This window comes from Bos taurus, chromosome 20 (assembly GCF_002263795.3).
Source record: "Bos taurus isolate L1 Dominette 01449 registration number 42190680 breed Hereford chromosome 20, ARS-UCD2.0, whole genome shotgun sequence".
Lineage (NCBI taxonomy): Eukaryota > Metazoa > Chordata > Mammalia > Artiodactyla > Bovidae > Bos > Bos taurus.
This window is the reverse complement of record NC_037347.1, coordinates 35,220,749-35,247,426: the sequence shown is the minus strand read 5'-3', so window position 1 is coordinate 35,247,426 and position 26,678 is coordinate 35,220,749. Positions and strand designations below refer to the sequence as shown.

Below are 26,678 nucleotides of genomic sequence, written 5' to 3'. Positions count from 1 at the left end.
ACTCTCCTGGATCTATTCTATTCATCATCAATTTTTTTTCTGGTAATAAAATGCGTATCAACCGCAATATAAAATAAAACCATTTCTGCTCTCTCCACCCCTGGCCATCCCTTCCTGAAAACTCCTTCCACTCACAAGAGACGGTGAGATGGCCTTTGAATACGGAACTCCTGCTTATGTGCAAGAGAAGACCCCAGCTGAGTTCCAGGGTTCGGGTTAGAGACAACTAAACGTTTCTGAATAAGAAAATGGAAAGAGTATTCTCATTTTTCTTTGCCATTGAGAAAGAGGAGTCAAAGAAGTGAGGAAAAGAAAGAAGGTGAGTCACTGTGGTGGGGACAGAAGACTGAGTTGCAAAATGCCCAGCTGCTTTTGAAGAATGATGGTTGCCAAAGTTCCATCTTACACCTCTAGCCATGTGAACTCCTCCATACACCTTCACTGAAGTCTGTCACTCACGCACACTCTTGCCTTCAGTGAGTGGTTCACAGTGAAAATTAAAGAGTCAGGTCTTGTTTGGGTGTTGCGGTATGGAACAGGGTCAGGGTGGCAGTTGCTAAATGATCCCAGTTAGACTCAGGAGCTTAAAGCAAGAAATGACCTTGAGAATTCAGGTCACATGGTTATTCCTTTATCTTCTGTGGGGACCATTAAATTTGTCCATGAAACCTAGGCTGGCGTTTGGAATGAACTTTATCCAGATTTTTCAGGAGCATGTTAGAAACTTTTATTTGCTACTTTAGCTTTTCCATTTCAAAATCACATTGACGCATGTATTTAGCCATGCTTTCTTAGTAGTTCAGAATTCAGCCACCTCTTGAGCCTCATGCCTCCATAAATCTCAGCTTTTCTGCAGGTTTTATTCCCCAGGCTTCACTGTCCCCAAAATAAAGAGATTTGTGTTGATGGTGGAGAGGGATAGAAAAGAATAAGATTTTTTAAAAGGAAACAGCTTAGAAGATGAGAATGAAGAACAAAGCAAGAAAATAGGAGGGAAGCTGATGGCTGGGGGAGTGGTGGGCTGTCATTTGCAAATTTGAGTGGCAGAGGAATGTTTGTGTTCCTCCAAAATTTACATTAAACCTAATCCCTATTGTGATGATACTTGGAAACTTTCGGAGGTAATTAGGTTAAGAGAGTGAAACCCTCGTGAATGGGATTAATGCCTTTAAAAAAGAGACCCCAGAGAATTTTCTATCTCCTTCTGCCATGTAAGGACACAGAGAGAAAACAGCCACTTATGAACCAGGAAGTGGGCTCTCACCAGACTCTGAATCTGTTGGTGCTTTGATCTTGGACTTTCCATCCTCCAGAATTGTGAGCAATAAATGTCTGTTGTTGCAAAGTCACCAATTGATGATATTTTTGTAATAGCAGGCTGCACTGCCTAAGAAACTATGTTCACTCAAACAGAGGGACTATTAGACAATCACTCAGTTAGTAGAGAAAGCAGGCGTTCCTAAGTGGTAGATAGAGATCAGCAGAAGATAGTGATCTAGAAACCTTGCATGCCACTCAGCCAGAGCAGACTAACTCCTCCTCTTGAGGGCTGAGAACTCAAGTCTTCAGAGGAATCAAAGACAGCTTCTTAAAGCATGAGATTTCCTGCTCGTCAAACTGTTTTTATCTGGTCTACAAAATCCTCTTTAACTGAGAGTAACATGAACGACTGAACCGTATTTTATAGACTTGCCTAAAATTCCTTCCATATAAAACAGCTTTTGAAAGAAAATGGCTGAGGAGCCAGTCAAGGCTATATTGTGTGTGTGTGTGTGTGTGTGGCCTTCTTACCCCATCTAGATGAACAAGAAGCTAAAGACTGGAGAACAGGGAGAAGTTGTAGACTAGACCCTTAATAACTGAGAACACATGATGTATCTCAACTTGTTTAAGGTGACAATTTGGAAGAGAAATAGGAACTATTGTAGGGTTTAAAAACAAACCACTGAGAGGGACTCTTTTGGGCATTACTAGAGTAATGCCTAGAAGCTTCTTTTCCCACCTAACAACAGTTGAACAACTTTCATTCTAGATGAGGGGAACAGACACTCAAATACTCCTCGGATCTCTGTGATATTTATCTGCTTTGCCACTTTACGGGGACAGATTTTTAGCTGCCTGGTTGCAGTAATCCAATCACCACAGGGGTTGCTTCGGAAAATCAGATGAGCTATCTTACTGCTCTGAGAAAAGAAAACCAAGAAAAGAGAGTGGCGGGTGGTTACGTGGCAAGAACTTCCCTGTGCCCCTCTCTACCTCAACAGACCCACTGTGGTCCCTGGAGAAACACCTGCCCCGGTTGCCTGGAGCACGCTGGCCAAAAGAGCTGTTGTGGTGCTCAGGAACACAGCTGCAGAGAGATGCGGACTTCTGTTAACAAATGCAAACAGCTAATTCTACAATGCAAGTTCTTACTTTGGGGAAAGAAAAACCTCACATGGGTTTTTGTACAGATTGTTTTTTTCTACAACAGATGTCTCATCTTCGGTTACTTTTTCTTGATAGCATCTTTGGGTGTTTTTTTCTACCTGTGCTTTGCCAGACAACATGAAGTATAACCTGTTTTCTTTAGTGGCAATTTTAAATGGAAGAGAAATAGGTTTCTTGCCTACATATTTACTAGTTAATATAGCAGTTGGATTCTCCAGTGTATGGACTTTTTTTTCTTTTTTGTTTCTCATATGTAGGAAAAACAATCTATTGCTCTAGATAGTTCTCTGTGCTTTAGAGCCATGCCAAACCATCATGATTGTGCTTCAGTTCACTTTAGTCGCTCAGTCGATTATGCTTACTCTATTAATAAAAGGATAAAGTATTTTCAGGTATTTTTTTACAAAATCAAGTAGCTGGATTTCTGCTCCTGAGGCGTATTTTGCTCTTCTGGAGCTATTCTTGTGTTATCAAAGTTAATTCATTTTGTTTTAAGACTAAAACCTACATGCACAAAGAGGTATTTTTTGCATTCGAACTCATCATATTCAAAAATAGCTATTATCGGGAGTTAAAAAGGAGCCTTCAATGGCAAATGAATATCATGAAATTCCAATTCTTTGAAAAAAATAAAAAGGGTTTTCTTTGGCTTGGATTGGAAATTATTTTAGCAGATTATATGAAGCAAAAGATCTCTTGTCCAGTAAACGGACTGAATGTATGTTTGTCCCAATCCTCTTATTTAAGGTTTTTAAAAACTTTTTAAAGTGCAAGCACAATTGAAATTAAGGAAAAGCTTTCAGGTATTTGATTATGAGACTCATATATATTTGTATGTGACTTTTAGCTGTTACCCCCTTCTGTCCTCAAGTAAATTGCAATTTCATTTTATTGCTTTTATCTCTATGGGTTGCATGTTTAACTTTTGCCCATTTTATTGAAATATAATTGACATACAGTACTGTGTAGGTTTAAGAAGTCCAACAAAATAATTTGACATATACAGCATGAGAAGATTACCAAAATAGGTTTAATGAACATCCATCATGGAATATATATAAAAATTAAAGAAATAGAAAAATAGTTTTTCCTTGTGATGAGAACTCTTAGGATTTACTCTCTGAACAGCTTTGCATGCTTATTTAAAGAATTAAATACTGTTGACCACATTTGTTATATATTAAATCATTTTGTACGCATTTCATACTTTAAGAGTAAGTGAGCCAGTCAGTCATTATAAAACAATATATTCATTTATGTTATAAGTGGCCATAGCTTTTCTGATCTAGCACATATATTACGTGAATGCTAATATAATACCAGTTGATTGGGCAATATTTCCATATTTTGCTTTGTAAGTGGCTTTAAAATATGCCAATTTCTGCCCCTTGGTCACAGGAAGAATTATTGTATCAGGGTAAGTCATGGCATGTTGCTCCAAAGTGGGTTTTACCGAAATTTCTCTTCTCATAATGAGGAAAAGCAACAGTCTGTCTTACAGGCATGGTGACTATCACTGAAAGGAAACTTTCCTGTGAGTTAAATGATAAGAATGGATAATTGTGTCAAAATTAATATTAAAAGACTAGCTGGTGCCTGAGCCATTAAGAATGAATTTTGATGGCCAAATGAATTTAGATGCCCCAGCAAGAAAACAGGAACGTCAATATTCTGAGGGGAGTTTTAGTGGTGACAGTGACCCTGGAGAGGGGGACTCTGCCTTCCCCAGGAGTCAGCCGGGTGGTCTTTTCCTTTTCCTGGTTCATCTTCTTAGCCAGTATTCAATTCCTCTCTTAGTCTAAATATAAACTGATTGGATGTTAAGGCTTAAAATATGACTGCTCTCAGGGTTTTGTAGTTGGTAGAGGTCAGACGCCATCAACTGTCTGAGGGAAGCCTCCATCGGGTAGCCCCCTCACCCCTTCTTGATTGTGTCCTGAAGACTCCCCAGAATAGGAGACTTGGTGTGGGGTAGGAGGGAGTGGTCATACAAGTGTCCCTGACCAGTGAGCCCAGTCCAGAGGGTCCACAACAAAGCTCTCCGTAGGCACTCAAAGTCACATGAGTTTCCTTTCTGTCATCTTGCTGCCTGTCTTGCCAAGGGGTGAACTTCACAAGGTCCCTTTGGAAATACTGCTGACTCCTGGATTATAGCTGAAATACTTAGTTGGTATTGAACAATGAGGGAGGGACTTACAGGATGTTTCTCTTCTAATTACCAAATAGGAAAAATGAAATAAGCCAAGATAAATATTCTCCCAAACTCAGTTGCAGCCACTGCACAAGAAAAGGAAAATAACTTCATTGAATAAACTTTAAAAATTAGTGACTAAGGGAAGAAACAGAAGAGTCTGGTGCCACAGGAGGCAAGTGAGGCCTCCCACTTGTTATGTGGGCTCAGAAGCAAGATGGCGTGGTGGTGGTGGTAGGGGAGACAGTTATTCTAGGGAAATCTGTGGATGCTCCCTACACGCCGGCTTGGAGAAGTGGAATGAATAGCCTGGGGAAGGTCAAGGCAAAATCTATAGTATGAAGCCCTAAATACCACAACAGGATTTTCCCAGAGACAGAGCGGGAAATGAATTGCTATGGTTGGCCTCGCCTGAGCACAAGCTCTAAACAAGATGTCAGAAAATGGAACCGCATTCACGTTCCCCACAAAGACTGCCCTTAAGACCGGCACAGCTCACCTTCATTTTGCAGTGAGCTGATGAAAAGCAATACTCAGAACTCAAATCACAGCTCTGAGGGGAAGAAACATTTATCACACTGGATTAAAGTAGACGTATTTTTCATCCATGAGTTAGATCAAAAGAAGTGGTGACCCCTCCATGTACATGGACCAGAAAATCTCTGAGAACTAAGAGGAATATTATCTCAGAAAATACTGGTGATAGAATGACTGACACAGATACATCTTGGCTAAATTTTAAACCTTAGTAAAGACAGAAATTCCTTTGGGAATCCAGACAGAAAAGCAAGTCATTTTCAAAAAGGGGAGTTCAGGGTGGGTTTCATATTTCTCTACTACAAAATTATATGCCAGGATATAAAAACAAAGACCAGGAAGATTGTTTATAATAGTGTTAAAAATATTGGATAAAAACACCCAAAGCATGCTGTTATAATACAGCATGGAATAGGTTATTCAAGAGAACAGGGATTAGACTGAGGAGCTGGTTTATTTTAGAAGAACAAAAGAGGTTTAGACCTTGGAGAGGAAAGACCAAGAATGAGAAGATCATAGTATCTGATTCGCTTTTTCAGTGTTCTGAAATAGCGTGATGTTTCAGAGGAATTGTCCTGCGATGTTTTTAGGTACCTTGTTCTTAGATTCCAAGCGCAAAGCAGTGTAGTAATGCTTGAGGAAATCCTGCTGTTAAGGGCCCACTCAGCCTCACACTTCTTAAATGTGCTTGAGCATTGAATCCTTTTTCATGCAGTGGTTAGGATCAACACACACTGATGTTAAACATTTTTCAAATATACAATCTAATAAGGTGATTTTAAGAGAATACACGTGAAAGGAGAGAGAAAGAGAAGAGACATGAGAGTTTCAGAGTCTGTGATGGAAAATCTTGCCCCTCCTAGAAACAAGTGACTTGCTGATGAAAATAACCTAAGCACCTTTTGGTTCCAAGTTAGTGCAGAATGGATTAGTTAAAGTGACACAAATGGAGAGGGAGTGGGTCAGCCACCTCATTAGCCCTTGGTTATTGCCCACTGGCACCCTGGCCTTACCCCTTCAGTTGTCAAGATGATGAGGGAATCATTCTCTCTCCCTCTCTCTCTCTCTTTTTTTTTTTTTTTGATATTTATTTATTTGACTGCACTGGGTCTTAGTTGCGGCATGAGGGATCTTTGATTTTTGTTGCAGAATCTTTTAGTTGTAGCATTTAAACTCTCAGTTGTGGCATGTGGGATCTAGGTCCCCAACCAGGGAATTTGCCCCCCTATCACAGGGAGAATGGAGTCTTAGCAACTGGACCACCAGGGAAGTCCCTGAGCTGATCATTCTTAAAACTAACATATGGAAAGATGAGTTTTAGTTTCTCTCTAGCTTTAAAAACAAGACCAGAAAAAGGGTTGGATTGAATGTTTCCTGGTAGGTTTTATTAACCCCTATATACACACCTGCAGTCAAGCTAGGGGTCCTTAACAACTCACACTTTGCTGTGAGGCACACACATTGGTGTCTTGGAGGAAGGCCTTTCACTACTAGCTCAGGAACCAAAAGGAACCAGAGAAAAGGTTAGTTCAGAGAACATTTTGATATTTGGATTTGTTTTTTTTTTTTAAGTTTAGGCTTTTGTACCTTCAGTGATTCTAGAGAAAAGAAAAACTATTCATCCCATGCTCAGAAAAGTAACAGGTTATATTCAAGCTATGGTTACAAGTAAGTAACGGAATAGATCTACAATATGGGTCATTTTGTATAGATAAAATATTTATTTTGTATTGAAGCTTCATTCAATTGAGAAAAATTCTATTGCGATGTGTTATATAGTTTGTTAAAAGTAATTGTTAAGCTATAGGGAGTATTCAGTATCACAGTAATCCAAGTCTATGCTCCTACCAGTAACGCTGAAGAAGCTGAAGTTGAACAGTTCTAAAAAGACCTCCAAGACCTTTTAGAACTAACACCCAAAAAAGATGTCCTTTTCATTATAGGGGATGGGAATGCAAAAGTAGGAAGTCAAGAAACACCTGGGATAACAGGCAAATTTGGCCTTGGAATATGGAATGAAGCAGAGCAAAGACTAATAGAGTTTTGCCAAGAGAACGCACTGATGATAGCAAACACCCTCTTCCAACAACACAAGAGAAGACTCTACACGTGGACATCACCAGATGGTCAACACTGAAATCAGATTGATTATATTCTTTGCAGCCAAAGATGGAGAAGCTCTATACAGTCAGCTAAAACAAGACCAGGAGCTGACTGTGGATAAGGATCATGAACTCCTTATTGCCAAATTCAGACTTAAATTGAAGAAAGTAGGGAAAACCACTAGACCATTCAGGTATGACCTAGATCAAATCCCTTATTATTATACAGTGGAAGTGAGAAATAGATTTGAGGGACTAGATCTGATAGAGTGCTTGATGAACTATGGACGGAGGTTCATGACATTGTATAGGAGACAGGGATCAAGACCATCCCCATGGAAAAGAAATACAAAAAAGCAAAATGGCTGTCTGGGGAGGCCTTACAAATAGCTGTGAAAAGAAGAGAAGCAAAAAGCAAAGGAGAAAAGGAAAGATATAAGCATCTGAATGCAGAGTTCCAAAGAATAGCAAAGAGAGATAAGAAAGACTTCCTCAGTGATCAGTGCAAAGAAAAGAGGAAAACAACAGAATAGGAAAGACTAGAGATCTCTTTAAGAAAATTAGAGATACCAAGGGAACATTTCATGCAAAGATGGGCTTGATAAAGGACAGAAATGGTATGGACCTAACAGAAGCAGAAGATATTTAGAAGAGGTGGCAAGAATACACAGAAGAACTATACAAAGAAGATCTTCACGACCCAGATAATCACGATGGTGTGATCACTCACCTAAAGCCAGATATCCTGGAATGTGAAGTCAAGTGGGCCTTAGAAAGCCTCACTATGAACAAAGCTAGTGGAGGTGATGGATTTCCAGTTGAGCTATTTCAAATCCTGAAAGATGATGCCATAAAAGTGCTACAGTCAATATGCCAGCAAATTTGGAAAACTCAGCAGTGGTCTCAGGACTGGAAAAGGTCAGTTTTCATTCCAATCCCAAAGAAAGGCAATGCCAAAGAATGCTCAAACTACCACACAATTGCACTCATCTCACACGCTAGTAAAGTAATGCTCAAAATTCTCCAAGCCAGGCTTGAGCAATATGTGAAACCGTGAACTTCCAGATGTTCAAGCTGGTTTTAGAAAAGGCAGAGGAACCAGAGATCAAATTGCCAACATCCGCTGGATCATGGAAAAAGCAAGAGAGTTCCAGAAAAACATCTATTTCTGCTTTGTTGACTATGCCAAATCCTTTGACTGTGCAGATCACAATAAACTGTGGAATATTCTGAAAGAGATGGGAATACCAGACCACCTGATCTGCCTCTTGAGAAACCTGTATGCAGGTCAGGAAGCAACAGTTAGAACTGGACATGGAACAACAGACTGGTTCCAAATAGGAAAAGGAGTACATCAAGGCTGTATATTGTCACCCTGCTTATTTAACTTCTATGCAGAGTACATCATGAGAAACCTGGGCTGGAAGAAGCACAAGCTGGAATCAAGATTGCCGGGAGAAATATCAATAACCTCAGATATGCAGATGACACCACTCTTATGGCAGAAAGTGAAGAGGAACTAAAAAGCCTCTTGATGAAAGTGAAAGAGGAGAGTGAAAGGTTTACTTAAAGCTCAACATTCAGAAAACGAAGATCATGGCATCTGGTCCCATCATTTCATGGGAAATAGATGGGGAAACAGTGGAAACAGTGTCAGACTTTATTTTGGGGGGCTCCAAAATCACTGCAGATGGTGACTGCAGCCATGAAATTAAAAGATGCTACTCCTTGGAAGGAAAGTTACGACCAACCTAGATAGCATATTCAAAAGCAGAGACATTACTTTGCCAACAAAGGTCTGTCTAGTCAAGGCTATGGTTTTTCCAGTGGTCATGTATGGATGTGAGAGTTGGACTGTGAAGAAAGCTGAGCGCCGAAGAATTGATGCTTTTGAACTGTGGTGTTGGAGAAGACTCTTGAGAGTCCCTTGGACTGCAAGGAGATCCAACCAGTCCATCCTAAAGGAGATCAGTCCTGGGTGTTCTTTGGAAGGACTGATGCTAAAGCTGAAACTCCAATACTTTGGCCACCTTGTGCAAGGAGTTGTCTCATTGGAAAAGACTCTGATGCTGGTAGGGATTGGGGGCAGGAGGAGAAGGGGATGACAGAGGATGAGATGGCTGGATGGCATCACCGACTCGACAGACATGAGTTTGAGTGAACTCTGAGAGTTGGTGATGGACAGGGAGGCCTGGCGTGCTGTAATTCATGGGGTCGCGAAGAGTCGGACACGACTGAGCAACTGAACTGAACTAAACTGATAGAGTATGAATACTAAATTCCAATTAGACTTTGTTGGGAAGACAAATTTAAATGACTAACAAGAATATATTATTTCTGTGCTCCAAATAGATAATGTTAAACAGACTGTTCTCTGTCTACATGGATTTTATTTATGGTATTTATGGTGGTATTTATAGCAAAACAAAAAAATGACAATTTTTAACCAAAGGTCAGAGAAACAGAGAAGGATAAAGATTCTGTGGGTTTCATTTATGCTTGATTTATTATTTTATAATATCTTATGTTTCAAGGAGGGAGAGTAGCAGGGAAGGTGATGAGGGGGTCACAGGCTCTGAAATCAGAGAGACAGGAGGACTGCACCCAATGTCCAGGACCAATTTCTCCGCCTAGTCAGATTGTGGATTTGGGCAAGTCCCCTAACCTCTCTGAGCTTTAGTTTCCAGGTAGAATTCCCATTTCCATTGGTTTCTTAGGAGGAATAAACAGAAGGCAATGGCACCCCACTCCAGTGCTCTTGCCTGGAAAGTCCCATGGACGGAGGGGCCTGGTGGGCCGCAGTCCATGGCGTCGCTAGGAGTCGGACACGACTGAGCGACTTCACTTTATTTTTTCACTTTCATGCATTGGAGAAGGAAATGGCAACCCACTCCAGTGTTCTTGCCTGGAGAATCCCAGGGATGGGGGAGTCTGGTGGGCTGCCGTCTATGGGGTCGCACAGAGTCCGACACGACTGAAGCGACTTAGCAGCAGCAGCAGCAGCAGCAGCAGCATGTATCTAATATGTAACAAGTCCTCAATCAATAATAAGCATTCTTTTTATTTTTAAAGGTTTTTTTTTTTTTAATGTGGACCATTTTTAAAGTTTTTATTAAATTTGTTACAATACTGCTTCTGTTTTATGATTTGGCTTTTTGGCCATGAGGCATATGAGATTTTAGCTTCCAAAACAGGGATTGAATCTGTGTCCCCCTGCATTGGAAAGCATAGTCTTAACCCCTGGACCACCAGGGAAGTCTCCTTACTGGCTGATATATTGGACAAAGATGATAAAAGATGGAAGGTAGATTTGGAAAAGATGTTTAAGGAATTAAACGTGAACCTGGAAAGGAAGGAATCAGGTAGAAGGTTAAGAAAAAAGTTCTAGAGTTTTGAAAACCTACAGAGTTAGATGAAGCTTCAATTAATTTGAATACTATGATACACTTTAAAACTCTGGTATTTTTTTAACCTTCCTAAATGGAATGCTAAACTACTTAGTATGGAACCATAGCAGTGGTGGGATTAGGAGTCAGCAGACCTGACTATTAAGAAAGTCTCTGTGTTCAGGAAACAAGTGTTCATTTTTGTGACGCATATACAAAGTTAATTTCTGCAGCACTGTTTTGAGGAGCAAAAGTTTAAAAACAATACAAACTGTTATATCAATTAGGTGAGTCATCCATGTACCTGAATATTATGCAGCTCAACAGTAACCTCTTATTAAAATGTGTAAAGATAGGCAGGGATTGTATTTTTATTTTAAAAATACAATCAAAGGATCAAAGCAATGCATACTGAATTTTATTTCTTCAGTAAAAGGCAAGAGGATTAATATCTGTATTTATATTTGCTTGGGTAAGCATAAAGAAACTTTGGACAAATATAGCAATTAGAAGAGTGGTTTCTGTGGAGACCCAGCAAATGGTGGGGACTGACTAAAAGTTCTTTTCACTATATATCATGTTATAGTTGTTGCTTTTGAGTCAGATATAATTTCTACTTAAAAAATAAGTTAAAAATTAAATGCTTTTTTAAAATTGTGAATGCTGTAAAGGGGTGTTACTCAGAATTAGTTATGAATTGGATTGCTTTATACTGACGACAACTTGATGTCAGTTCAAATTAAGAAGATTGAGTTTTGAATTTATGGTTACCTTGGGGGAAAGATGGGGGAAAAGCCAGCTAGGGAGCTTGGGACTGACATGTATATACTGCGATATTTAAAATAGATAACCAATAAAGACCTACTGTATTAGGATAGGGACCTCTGCTCAATGTTATGGGGCAGCCTGGATGGGAGGGGAGGTTGGGGGAGAATGGACACACATATATGTATGGCTGAGTCCCTTTGCCATTTGCCTGAAACTATCACAACATTGCTAATCACCTACACTCCAACATAAAATATTTTTCTAATAATTCAGAATCCCACCTCCCACCAAAAGAAAAAATAAAAGATTGAGTTTTGATTTCTGGAAGAGGTGGATGAAGAGGGAACAGTTTGAAGCATAATATGTATCAAGGGATCAGAGGGTAGAGCTGGGGTACGTTGATGAGAAGATTTAGAGTCTTAACTGTGTCATGGGACACTTGAGCAGTGGGGAGGCACATCTGGATGGGGACAGGGTTGCAAGGAGAAGGAGAAAGAGGGCAAGGATCAACTTGACTTCCTAAGCAATTTTGCTTGAGTCTCTGGAAGCTGTATTTCACTGAAAATCAGCTCCAGGCTGACCTTGCTGGGACTACAGAGCCCAAAGAGGGCTTCACTGGCATTTCAATAGTGCAACAGCAGACATCTGAGTACCACCATTCAAACCAGGCAGTGCGGTGGAAATAAAGATGGCGGACGTGGAAGAAACCTCTCAAGGATTTCTATTTTGCATCAGGACAGTTTCTTTGACATGAAGTCAGAGCCACAAAATGGTGGTTATGATAGCTCATTTTTACCTGAAGCACAGAAAAATTAAGACAGGGAATTAGAAAGCGTCCTTTAGAAGATTAAAAAAAAAAACCCCAAACATTTCTGAGTTATGGATCAGTATTAGAACTAGCACATGATGGATGACATATGAGGACATAAGTGGAACAAGACTGACTTGTTCTAGAAAACAGATGATCATGGGGTTATTCCAAACTTGTTTCAATGTGAGTGATTAATGGGGCATTTGATTAGTAATCTGTGGTTTGACATAGAGAATACTGATCTCAGGAAAGTGACATATTGCAAAATGCTTCTACAGGACCAAAATAAAACAAACTACCTTTATACTCAGAATTGCTTTAAATAGATCACACTCTTGTAAGTAAAAAAAGATACATCTAGTAGTGGTGTGGTCACTTGTAACCATCCTTTTCCTTTTCTCACGATAAACAACAATTGCACATTCTTTGCCTAAAGTCTTAATCATTTCAAGCATAAGTGAGCTTCTTTCATCACTCAGAGGGTTACCAATCTTTACCAAGTCATTCAGGATCAACTTTTATTGTATGCCATAGCAGGGTGGTAACATCTCTGACAGAAAATTAAACTATTTACCCAGAAGGAAAATAATGTGTCCCTCTGTCTGGCTTATTATCCTAAAGTACTACTTAAGCAATCAGGAATGTTCAGAAAACTTTATGCTGACTGAAAAACAACAGCTAAAATATAAAACAGTAAGTGCCATTTCACGAGTCCTTTGCATCTCTTCTTTGAATACTGGAATTAGGAGACACCTGATAAATTTGTGGACATTTAAAATCATTTGTGACAAGGTTTCTCAACCTCTGCACGGTTGACATGTGGGCCTGGATAATTCTTTGTTGTGAGGAGCTAGCAGCGTCTCTGGGCTCTACTCGCTGGATGCCAGGGCACCCTGCAGCCGTGACAGTCAAATGTCCCCCGGGCTCAGCCACTTGACTCGGAGGCTGGCTCACCTTCTAATGCCTTTGTGGTACTAGAGGGAACACATCTCACTCTAAATTCAACAGAAATGAAATCCAACAAAAGAAGTAAATGAAATGGTCATCATTAAGCAAAACTACCTAGTAATCAAATGGATGTATTCCTCCCCAAGCCCCCAAACCAGCCCCCTCAAGGCACTTCCTCACAGAATAGAACTAAGGATTTCAACACTTTCAGAAGTCCCATACCAGAAAAAAGAAACCACCAAGAAAAAGTCATCATAGACACAGGCGTACTTGTTACATTCCTTGTTACAAATTTTGTTACATCATTCCTTGTTACAAATTTTTACCCAGAAGCTAGAACACCCTCTGATGGGAAGCAAAACATATGAAATAACAAAGGAGAAAAGAACTCACTGTTTCCAGAAGTGGCTTTCCGGAATTTCGACAGGTCAACGTGGGGTGGTCTGCTGGGTTTTGGTGGAGGGGGTCCCAGGGTAAACAAGGAAGGCAGGGGTTTCTGTTTGGGGGTCGCTGAATTCTTGTCCCCCTTTTCCTTGTCTTGATTTTGGCTCCAGGGCCCTGTCGATGTCAGCTTCGAAGGGGTCTTCAAGAACTTGGCAGGAGGAGCCCCAGGGGCCGACTCTTCCTGAGTAATTTTGTTCAGGAAGATGTTCTTAGCTGCATCCATCTTCCTATCTTCTCTTTTCTCTTCAGTATTTTTTGGGAGGCCTCCGGGGGCCCCTCTGTTTGCAGCAGGTTTCAGAACAACTCCAGGAAAAGGAGATACTGACGTCTCACCTCCGTGCTCTTTATTCTCTGGCTCTTCCCTGGCTGGTTTCAAAGGGCCAGACTTGGCCTTGGCTGCCAGGGGGACCAGGGGCCCTCTCTGTGGAGCCGCAGTCTTGGTGGGGCTCTCATCTTCCTGGGGATCCTCTGTATTCATGGGTGGCTTCTGGCCAAAGACAGGTTTGGGGAAGAGGGGCTTGGGGTCCAGATCTTGTGAGGCTGACAGAAACTTGCCTTTTGCCCCAGCCAACTTTGACAAGACTTGTTTTGGTTCATTCTCCAGGGCTGGAGGCATTGACCCCGGCTTGGGGCCTGGTTTTAAGTCATGGTCTTGGTTTACACTGGGAAGTGAAGGTTTAGCCCCAGGAGGCCAGGGAAACGCAGGTTTGGCATCTTCTTTTGGTAAGTTGATGGGCTTGGGGCCTACAGGTTTCAGAAATCCTGCTTTCACCTCGGAGTCTCTGGTGGCCGAGTTAGCCTGTGGTCCAAACCTGGGGCTCACTCCCGCTGGCTTTAGAAATGGGGGCTTGGGCTCCTTGTCAGGCTTTTCCTCAGGAGAAGGTTTCACCCCCAGAGGTGGCTTGGGGGATCCAAACTTGGGCACGTTGCTCAGTCCTGCAGGAGGGCTCGCGTTCCCTTGGTTGTTGAACAAGTTCTTTTTGGCTTGGACTCCTGAGGGGGAGTTTTGTCCCGGGACCTTGAAGGGCCGGTTGTTGACGGAGACCTCCTCCGTGGGGTTGCCCCCGGTGTTAAACTTCGCCATGAGGGACTTCACATCTGCTTTTCCATCCTGCAAGCACAGGGAAGAAACACTCGCTGAGAGACTGAAGTCTCACTTGCACAATTTAAAATACTACACTTTAAAGGTTTCCTGGTTTGAGGCCTTCAGCGTCGCTGATTGGTTCACGAGATATTGTAACATTTTTCTTCCTCTATGGCAAAATAAGTTGTGAGACTTTCTTCAAAGGGGAGGGCTGTGATACACAGACTTTTTTTTTTTTTGGTTGTCTTAGACTGACTTGGTATTTTTTTTGTTGTTAAGTCACAACTTCTCTTTCCTTCTTTCCTCTCACTGTTTCTCTAGCTCTCTTGTGGGATTTACTCTGAACTTGGTATTTATCTGTTTTGTTGAACTTGAAAAAAATGTGAAAGTGACTAACAAAAGACTTCTTCCATATTTTACAGCTGAGGCTCTTAAAGAGAAACTGTGTTTCAAAAATGAAAGCAAGCTCTTCTGTAAATTTAGGTTGCATGCTTTATACAGCATAGCCACATTTGACATCTCTGTGGTTTGCGAGCCTGTTCTTTTTCATATATATATATTTAAGTCCATCTGTTTGCTCACAGGGAGATGTGGCAGAAAAACCCACTCATTTTTATATATAAGCAATAAAGTGAGTTTTGTTATACTTATCGATACATATTTAGTGTAAATGATTCAGCTGGCACCAGACTAGCAGGCCGACTGCACTCGTTTTCAAGGGGTATAGGGTCTGGGACAATGGAAAGGTGATGAGAAAGGGGCTGGAGACTCTCATTTCCAGAAGCTTGTTTCTCCAGTCTCCTGCTACTGTCTTTGTCCCTCTTGTCTAGAATCAGGGTGTTACCTAGGAAAGAGGGCAGGCTGTCACCTTCTCTGAGACTATAATCCTAAGTAACCTGGAAAAATTCATGGTTGGTTTCCTTTTTTCTCCCAAAAACTGGGAGTTGAACTTTTGTAGTTCTTTCAGGAAATTAAAAAAAAAAAAAAAATCACAGGTAACCATGACAGTTTCCATTTCTGTGCTTTAAAAATTCACTTAGAAAGGTTTTCTTATTTCCCACACTCACCGATCATTGCCACACGCCCGAGCATATTTCTTCTCTCAAGGCCCCACTCAGATACCAAAAAACCAGAGATCCTCTCTGGTTGGAAAGAACCGCTTCCTCCTCTTAAGTCATGTAGCACTGAAGGCACTGTGATGGACCCCCACGTTACTTTCTTTCATAATAATAAGAGCCACTGTTTAGTGTGTAAACACATGTGCTTGATTCGGAACCAGGCATGTTATCTGTGTTGCCCCATGTCATTCTTTTGAAGGATGGCATCATTTAATTCCATTTCATAGGAAAGAGGTTGAAACTGCAGGAGGATGTGATGGTAAGAGCATGGGAACTTGGTTGCAATCCTCGTTGATTCACAGGACCTCAGTGATACAATCTATACAATGGGGATAATAGCGACTATCTGCCAGAACTGTCATATGCGTTAAAAATGGAGTTTGTGAAGTGCCTCCCTGACCCTCAGCCTGGGCTCAATGAAAGGAAACTACTCTTATTAGAAATGTTAAGTAGCATATTCAAGGGCTCACAGCCAGAAACCGTAAGGCCAGAGATGCTGATTCAGGTCTGTCTTGGGCTACAAAGTCCAGAAACTGTCTCATTTTCCTTTGTATAGAATCCCTGCAGTTCTAATATATTTGGGGAATTGTTCAGGTTGACACTGAGCTGAATTCTGTGAATGGTGATTTTTAAAAGAAATGGTCCTTTCATTAAGAATTTCTCTCTCTACTAACCTATAATGTGTGTGTACTTGCAAGATGGGGGTAAGGACCCTAGATAGGAGGAGAAAACCAAGCGGAAGCAGCATTTTCCAGGTTGATTTTGCTCCTTTAATTTATTACCCTATATCCAAGTTGCTGAGAATATCTTGCTTTCTACCTTGCCTCCTTTGACCATTTTTTTAATCCACATGATTTTCTCAAATCCTCAAGTAATCCCTGGGTGTAACAGGCAGGAAGACCAGAGAACCAGAGAGAATTTGGTTGCTGGAAGAGGGAACAGGTGAAGACAAGTTCTGCCTTTGCTTCCCGAGATCATAGCTATGGAAGACTTTAAATCTTAACACAAAATGCAAAAAGAATTATCAATACAAAAATTTCCTCAGTTTGCTTTCCTCTTTTATGGGACTAGGAAAGCCATGTCATAGGGCTGTTAGGAAGATAAAACAAATCAATATCTGTAGGACATTTTGAAGAGTATATGGAACTTGGGAGGGTTTCCTATTTTTACAAAGCAAGTGAAGCCTTGGCAATATATAGTTCACCTCTCTCACTGCATTGGTGACAGAACAGAAACCAAAGGATTTGAGTGACATCCTTTTTAGTCACAGCAACTTCACATCTTGGATTTTGGCTGGGGTGGGGGAGGAGTTGGGGGAAATCCACGAAACACACTAACCCATTGTCCAACCGCATGCCCTGATTTTACTTTAAAAATATAGAGTGGTTGATTTGAATTGTAATTTAAGTCCAAGGTGCCAACCCAGATGCAGAAGGCAGTGTAACATCAGGGTTAATAGCCCTGGCTCTGAAATTACTGACTTGGGTTCAAACTTCGACTGGACTACTTAATTACTGTGTGACCTAGCAAGTTACTTAATCTCTCTGAAACTCCGTTTTCTTCATTTATAAAATGAGAATTGTAACAGTACCTATTCCTCATTGTGTTTTATTTTTTTAAAAAATAAAAGGATTAAATGAGTTAATGCATGTAAATTTTCTTAGACCAAGAATTGCAACATAATATACATTCTATGATTATCTGCCACTGTGATTTTTTTTTTCTAACTCACTAGTCACATAACATCATTTTCTCCAAGTGACCAAATTCTGAAGTTACAATCATTAATGTTATGTCCTAATTTTATATCAGTGTGACTGAAACCAGCATACAGCTGGGTAACATTGTAAAGTTATGATGTTTGAGTTTGGCTTACCTCCCCACCCCCTGCCCTGTGCCCCCAAAACTTTAACTGGTAGTGGAAGCACAAGGAAAGAAAAAGCCACAGATTAGCAACAGCACCTGTGTTCACTAATACTTCCCTGGTGGTTCAGTGGTAAAGAACCTGCCTGCAATGCAGGAGACCCAGGTTCAATCTCTGGGTCGGGAAGATCCCCTGGAGTAGGAAATGGCAACTCATTCCAGTATTCTTGTCCATGGACAGAGGAGCCTGGTGGGCTACAGTCCATGGGGTCACAAAGAGTTGGACACAATTGAGTGACTAATATGTTCACTTTCTGAATGGCTCGAAATCCACAACTATTAATCTATTATATGGACTACTTAGGTTTAGAAGTTTTGGTTGTTATCACTCTTAGTAAGTTTATTAGCTAAAAGTTTCAACACCCAGGTTCACCCTTCATCTTAACAATAATAGTTTAATTTCTTCCTTAATAATAATGATAGAAAGGCAAAAATGATTAAACTTTTTTTTTTTTTTTTTTTACATTCTCCCATTCTGATTTCATTGTAGACTGAATATTCATTCCATTTTCTGGGATTCTTTTTACTTTGAAAAAGTTAAAAAGAGGATAAGAACAATGTATTTTATGATAAAGGGAAAAGTAATCCTGCTCTAAAACCTGAGTCTCTAAACCCTCCTGCCCCAGGTCTAGGAGGGTCACATACCTAACTTAACAGTACAACACAAGTTTATGCTTATTGCTCTGGAACAATGATTAATAATGCTTCCTTTTATTCTCAAAATTGACCTGCTTTAAACAATAAATGGCATGGAGAGCTTATTCAACTCCTCTCTGGAGTCAGTCAACCACTATTATCAGTTTCTTATATATATTTCTAAGCTATGTCTATACTGATAAAAATGTATATAAATAAACACAGGTACATCTTTTCTGTCCCTGTGTTTTGTACATGTGGGAAGCTCTGCTTTGCACTTTACTTTTTTCCTGTGCTACACACCAGCTCAGCAAGATAAACCATCAGTAGCCATTTCTGATTGGTTCCCAAGCGATTCTAGTTGTTAAATACTTTCAGTATCAATTCTGCTTTTTTCCCTTAACAATTGATCCGTATCAATGCCTATTATTTACACAACTTTTTAAAGCCTTACTTTATTTTTTACAACAATTTTAGATTTATAGAAGAATTCAGAAGATAATATAGAAAGTTCTCACATAATTTACATCATTTCTCATGTTATTAACACCTTACATTAGTTTGCAGGACTTTTTAAACTTTTAATGGTTTAAGGATCTTAAGGATACCTTATCCTTAAGAAAAGGTATTTCAGAATCTACTGTAGGAGATCTCAGAGTTTAAGATATTTTAAGTAAAACAAACATTTCACCTCAAATTACTAAAAATTTATTTTCCACAGTTATTTGATGTAATTTTCTATTTTTTTCCATCTGTTAATGTATTTGTGCAGATCTTTCTCCACTTATGATGGGGTTTGTTGTTGCTGCCGTTAGTCACGAAGTCTTGTGCAACTCTTTTGCGATCTTATGGACTGTAGCCCGCCAGACTCCTCTGTCCATGGGATTTCCCAGGCAAAGATTCTGGAATGGATTGCCATTTTCTCCTCCAGGGGATCTTTCTGACCCAGGGGTCAAACCCATGTCTCCTGCAGCTCCTGCATTGGCAGGCAGATTCTTTACCACTGAGTCACCTGGGAAGCCCTATGATGGCCCTATGATCGGGTTGCATCCCAATAAATCCATCATAAACTGAAAATACCTAAAGTAGAAAGTGCATATAATTCACCTCACCTACAGCACATTCTAGCTTAGCCCAGTCTCCCTTAAATGTGGTCAGAACCCTTACATTAGCCCTTCGTTGGGCTAAAGCATCCAACACAAAACCTGTTTTATAATAAAGTGTTGAATATCTCATGTAATTTATTGAATATCATACTGAAAGAAAAACAAGATGGCTGTCTAGGTACAGAGTGGTTGTAAGTGTACTGGGATTTAACCTTGTTAACCCTCCTGATTGCTCAGCTGACTGGGAGCTCTGAGCATCACCTGAGAGTATAGTACCACATATCACTAGCCTAGAGAAAGATCAAAAATCAAAGTTTGGTTTCTGCTAGATGCATCATTATAATGTTGAAAAATTTTAAATTGAACCATCTTAATTCAAGGAATCTCTGTACAATGTTTAGCCAAAACTACTACCCATTGTGCTATAATTACATAGATGTAGAAATGCTCTTGATAGAAGTGAATTTCCTTTAGACCTCATATTTTCCCCTTTCTGAGAATTATACATCTTCACTGATATAAACTTAACATGTTTTCCACAGTCCCTGGGAAGATGCAAAAATACTTTAGCTACATCCTCTGAACTTCTAGTTAACAACTCCAGATTCCAGAAACTCTTTTTTGCTTTCAGCAACTTACATAAAGGCAGTGAATCAAGTATATATACTTAAAGACTGAGATGGCATTTAGGACAGACATCAAGAAATTACACATCAAGAAAATGTTTTATTTTGTAGCTAGTTCATCTACATATTTTCATATGGAAAAATTAGTAATACTCCATCACTGTTATTGGTAACTGGATTTTGTTTGGTTTTAAATATGTCTTGGATATTAGGTTAATCCAGTGGTTCTCAAATTGGGGCAGTTTTTGCAATGTCTGCAAATGCCTTTGATTGAAATGGCTGACTGAGAAAGTGCTCTTGACAACTCATGTATAGAGTCCAGAGCTGCTGTTAACCATCCTACAATACCCAGGACTGACCCCTGAAACTAAGAATTATCAGTACCAACAGTGCTAAGACAGAAGCTTTGGGTTAATCCTCTTACTCCTGGATTATTAGAAACATCTTACCAGAAAGCCTGTTTTTAATTTTTATAATGCTATACACTCTAAAATCTACAAAAAACTGTAGAGAAACTAAATGATACAAGAGACAATTACTAGATTGTTTTCAAAGTTCCTTGTCTTTCAAGTCTCATTCTTGTGAAGTTTCACTTGTAAAACACAAATGAAATAAAACACCCACAAATCTTGGGTAACTAATGGATTTAAAATAATTTTGAGGATTTCTTTGGTGATGCAGTGGATAAGAACCCGCCTGCCCCCTGTGCCAGGGGACACAGGTTTGGTCCCTGGTTTGAGAAGATTCCACATGCCATAGAGCAGCTAAACCTTGACCCACGACTACTGAGCCTGCATGCCGCAACTCCTGTGGCCCGAGTGCCCAGAGCCTGTGCTCCTCAGCAAGAGAAGCCACTGCAACGAGAGGCCCATGCAATGCAACTAGAGAGTAGCCTCTGGTCACAGCTAGAGACAGCCTGCATAGAAACTGAGACCCAGCGCAGCCAACAAATACACAGAATATAAAATAACTTTGAGCTTGATTTTGCTTCCTTAAGATGTGGTAGCGTCACTTTTGCAATTAACTCATGAGGAAAATGAACCCCTATTATGGATGCTCTTATTCTTTTCTAAATGGAGACCATGGAATAAGAGAAAGAAAATGATTTTACTTGATTGCATATAATGCTTTTAATCATGAGGAAAGTTGGCAAATAACAATAGTTTTTCAAATCTTTCTCTATGCCTCTGATTCTCTTCTTTTCTTTAATCACTGATCGATTTTATCCTGTATAGATTTTCTTTTTTTATTGCTATGTTGAGATAACATATGATTGCTCAAATATGGTCTGAATTGTTGGTTCTACCTGTGGAACAAAATTAGTTCCTACCACTCATTATTGCCCAGAACAGAACCCCATATAGAGTGACATCAGAGGATAATATGAGGCTGAGAGGAGACGCGTATGTAATGGGAAAGCATTCCAGGAAGTCAGCCCTACTCCTGCCCAGTGAAGAAGCCAGATGAGGGGTGGTGCACTGCCTGGGAGAGCCCAGCTCCTGCCGAAGTGATGGCTCATGTTGTTCAAATTTAGGATCCACTCAGCCCAGGACTGACCAGAAGTATAGCAAAAAGACTGGAAAGATAGCGCATTTTTCTATAAGCCAGATAAATTTACCACCCCTGAGGTAAGAACAGACTGGTGAAAATTTGGATTAGACTCACGCAATTCAAACTTTCATAGAACAATAGTAGTATTTAGCCTCATTGATTTCTGTTGCTTAAAGAAAATAAAAATATATTCTTCATGACCAAGCCAAGCCCTCCCAAACTTCACACACACACACACAGATAAGTTGTCTTTTCTCTTTGAAGAGACTTGATCTGCTATACCTAGGAAACTTGGAAAAGAGAATTTTTTTTTGGGGGGGGTGCAGTTATTTTAGTCTGAAAATAAAATTTCTTAAAACCCCTTTTTGTTAGAAATTGTATAATAAAATGACTTTCATTGTTTTTGATTGTCAAGATAGAGTTCATGGCAGCTGACTAAAATACAGTACTTATGACACAGCTTCTCAGGATGGTAAATAGCAAGTTCCACAATAGATATTGAAACTGAAGTAAAGTCTTTTCATCTCTGTTAACACTGTCTAAATATTTAGATGAATCATAATTTATGTATTTAATGTGTGTACTCTGTTTCCTTAAGGAGATGAAAAAATCAGGGACCTGTTTTTTTTTTTTTCTTCAAAAATGTTCCCCCTCTGTCACTCCCCACCCAAATAAGTACTCCCATATTTCCTGACACATTTCTTTTCATAATTGCTAATTTTAATTTATTTTTATTTAAATATTTAAAATATTTTTACAACGTTGTGTTGAAAAGTGAAACTTAAAGTCACTCAGTTTCGTTTAATTCTTTGTGACCCCATGGACTGTAGCCCACTAGGCTCCTCTGTCCACGAGATTGTCCAGGCAAGAATATGGAGTGGGTAGCCATTCCCTTCTCCAGGGAATCTTCCTGATCCAGGGATCAGACTCAGGTCTCCTGCATTGCCGGAAGATTCTTTACCACCTGAGCCACCAGGGAAGGACCTAATGTTGTGTTGGTTTCTGCCACACAACAACACAAATCAGCCATAATTATATATACATAAACATACTGGCTGATGGGCTGAATTTGTTTGAATTTCTCCATGATTGGTCAGACAGAGGATAGTAGGAGAAAAGATTTTATTAGCTTCTTAAGGAGCGTTGAACCCCGCCATGAATCTATTCCCAAAAGCTCCCTGTCTACTTCATGGCAAATGAGCTGTTATGGATTCCAGTTGGCTGAGCCTCTGATGCTGAAGGCAGCATCAAGCCCCTTTTTAACAGGATGTGGGAACATGCCTCTCACCACAAATTGAGTTCCTGGGGAAGGAGAGGGCTGCTACAGGCTGGTCAAAGCCCAGGGAGGAGGGGCTGGCAGCGGAAGAAGCAGTGGCAGCCCCCACTGTGACAACCCCTTACATTTTTGTCAGCGACTTGAGAAGGTGGAGAGGGAACGGTAGATGACCCACCTCAGCTTCGTGTTGTGAGGTATAATGTGGTAAGAAGAAAACAGCTGGCACGAGCGGGGCTCTGGTAGTTGTGTGTGTGCCTGGCTTCCCTCCAGAGGCTAGACTGAGCAACACCTTGGCAGTAAACCTCTATAGATGCCACTGTGCATCATCACTCCCTCTTCTGTGATCTCAGGCACCTGCTGCTCTGCACTCCTTCCTGGTTTCCACTGGGTTCTCCCTTCTGGGTTGAACTGAAGTAGGGGAAGCCAGGTCACTCAGCAATTGGTAAAGTTTAGCCGGCGAAGGCCCACCTCCCAAATGCTGAGTCACCTTGAACTCTCCAGGTATATTGATCGGTTCGGCTTTTGTGTTCCCTTTGTCCTGAAAGATCAGGTCTAAAAATCACCATCATTTTACAAATTAGAACCTTCAAACATCTTCCTGGTTATCTGACCAAATAGCTCCTGCATAAATACAATTTTGTCTTTGGCATGGCCTCTGATGGCTTAACCATTAACGGATGAGGAAATTAAATATGACTCTTTAAGTATTTCTGAAGTTTGTTCTTCTGTAAATTTTTGACTTCTCGATGTTAGTGGAATGCTGATAGGATGTTGATAATAAACAGTTCTGAAACCATGGGGTTTTGTTATTCTGTTTCATACAGTTTTTACAGCAAATTTAGCTTACATTTGCTTAGAATGTAATTCACTTCAGTTCAGTCACTCAGTCATATTTGACTCATTGTGACCCCATGCACTGCAGCATGCCAGGCTTCCCTGTCCATCACCAACTCCTGGAGTTCTCTCAAACTCATGTCCATCGAGTCAGTGATGCCATCCAACCATCTCATCCTCTGTCATCCCCTTCTCCTCCTGCCTTCAATCTTTCCCAGCATCAGGGTCTTTCCAAATGAGTCAGTTCTTCACATCAGGTGGCCAAAGTATTGGAGTTTCAGCTTCAGCATCAGTCCTTCGAATGAATATTCAGGACTGATCTCCTTTAGGATGGACTGGTTGGATCTCCTTGCTGTCCAAGGGACTCTCAAGAGTCTTCTCCAACACCACAGTTCAAAAGCATCAATTCTTCGGTACTCAGCTTTCTTTATGGTCGAACCCTCACATCCATACACGACTACTGCAAAAACCATAGCTTTGACTAGATGGACCTTTGTTGGAAAACTAATGTCTCTGCTTTTTAATATGATGTCTAGGTTGGTCATAGTTTTTCTTCCAAGGAGCAAGTGTCTTTTAATTTCATGGCTCTAGTTGCCATCTGCAGTAATTTTGGAGCCCCGAAAAATAAAGTCTGCCACTGTTTCCCCATTTATTTGCCATGAAGTGATGGGACCAGATGCTATGATCTTAGTTTTCTGAATGTTGAGCTTTAAGCCAACTTTTTCACTCTCCTCTTTCACTTTCATCAAGAGGCTCTTTAGTTCTTCTTCACTTTCTGGCATAAGGGTGGTGTCATCTGCATATCTGAGGTTATTGATATTTCTCCCAGCAATCTTGATTCCAGTGTGTGCTTCATCTAGCCTGGCATTTTGAATGATGTACTCTGCATATAAATTAAATAAGCAGGGTGACAATATATAGCATTGACGTACTCCTGTTTTGATTAGGAACCAGTCTGTTGTTCCATGTCCAGTTCTAACTTACTTCTTGGCCTGCATACAGATTTCTCAGGAGGCAGGTCAGGTGGTCTGGCATTCCCATCTCTTTAAGTAAGCAAACTAGTACAGCCACTATGGAGAACAGTGTGGAGATTCCTTAAAAAACTGGAAATAGAACTGCCTTATGATCCAGCAATCCCACTGCTGGGCATACACACAGAGGAAACCAGAATTGAAAGAGACACATGTACCCCAATGTTCATCACAGCACTGTCTATAATAGCCAGGACATGGAAGCAACCTAGATGTCCATCAGCAGATGAATGGATAAGAAAGCTATGGTACATATACACAATGGAGTATTACTCAGCCATTAAAAAGACTACATTTGAATCAGTTCTAATGAGATGGATGAAACTGGAGCCTATTATACAGAGTGAAGTAAGCCAGAAAGAAAAACACTAATACAGTATACTAATGCATATATATGGAATTTAGAAAGATGGTAACAATAACCCTGTATATGAGACAGCAAAAGAGACACTGATGTATAGAACAGTCTTTTGGACTCTGTGGGAGAGGGAGAGGGTGGGATGATTTGGGAGAATGGCACTGAAATATGTATAATATCATATATGAAATGAGTCGCCAGTCCAGGTTCGATGCACGATACTGGATGCTTGGGGCTGGTGCACTGGGATGACCCTGAGGGATGGTATGGGAAGGGAGGAGGGAGGAGGGTTCAGGATGGGGAACACATGTATACCTGTGGCAGATTCATTTTGATATATGGCAAAACCAATACAATATTGTAAAGTTAAAAAAAAAAAAAAAAAAAACCCACAGTAAAAAAAAAAAAAAAAAAGAAATTTTCACGGTTTGTTGTGATCCACACAACAAAAGCTTTGGTGTAGTCAACAAAGCAAAAGTAGATAATTCACTTAGCCTGCATTAACTATATGAAATCAGAGGGTAATCTCTGAGGAATTTACATTTTGTCTAATGAACTTACAGATAATTGAAGTGTTTTTATAAATCTCTTTCTAGGGGCTTATTTGGATCTTAGGATAATGTTTAATGTCCACATGGTAATGCAATATAAGTCATTTCATTTTTCTGTGTCTCCAAGTGTCAGCCCAAAGAAATCTTATTTTCATCTACTATTTCTAATGGCTATTCTATTTTCATATAGAAAAGAATATGAGCCAGCAAAAGAGAACTCACTGCCAAACACATGACATTTGAAGCAAAACATTCTTTATGGCTGAGAAAGATACTCCTTGGCATAGGAAAAACAGGACAGAAATGTTCTGCTCTTTTTTTTCTCAGCCCCCACATCCCTCTCAACACACGAAAACACACGTTGTCACCGAGCCTGGCAGTTCCTTTCTGCCCTTGACGGGAAGTTAGAAACTGAAAGGTAAGGTCTACATGGAGTGGGTGGGGGTGGGGAGAGGAGGCCGTCTGTGGGGTTTTCTAAAGACTTCCTTCCCAGCATGTGAGAAGTTCTGTGTGACAAGAACCACTTAGAAGAGGAAGATTTCAACAGGCCCATCAAGACAGCAGCTAGCTGCCGGTCAGTGAGGCAGCCAGAGTATGATTTGAGGGGAAAAAAAAAATAAAACAACTAGACATTAGAAATGGAAGGTTATAGGAGATTCACACCCATCCACAGAGAGATGGATGATTTTTGAAACCTCACTTTACAGAATATGTGGACTCCTTCCCCCATACCTCTTTCTTCTCAACCCACTTCTGTTCCATTTCTTTTGAACATGGAAGAAAATGCACTCACTATTTCTTAATCAGGATTAAATAATATAATCACTCCACAGTCCTGACTTCACTTGCTTTCCTCTCCTGGAAGTCACAGCAGCAAGACTCTGCCATGAAATGAGCAATTTCTCTCACCTTTGTTGTCATGGGGCTCTTTGCTGTCGGTTGCACCTTTTCTCATTAAAACTGTGAT

The 26,678-nt window shown here is 40.3% G+C and overlaps 1 protein-coding gene across 5 annotated transcripts in view; it reads right to left on the bottom strand.

Annotated features, from left to right (window-relative positions):
• Positions 1 to 26,678, bottom strand: part of FYB1 (FYN binding protein 1) — a 171,220-nt gene that overhangs the window by 85,893 nt on the left and 58,649 nt on the right. For 4 of the 5 annotated variants that reach the window (XM_059878760.1, XM_059878759.1, XM_005221607.5 and 1 more), the window contains one exon: positions 13,567 to 14,728. In XM_059878760.1, coding sequence (XP_059734743.1) covers positions 13,567 to 14,701 — 1,135 coding nt within the window. In that variant the 5' untranslated portion in view covers positions 14,702 to 14,728. Of the gene's footprint in view, positions 1 to 13,566; positions 14,743 to 26,678 lie in introns of those variants that run through there. The other variant, NM_001105414.1, reaches the window with a different exon arrangement.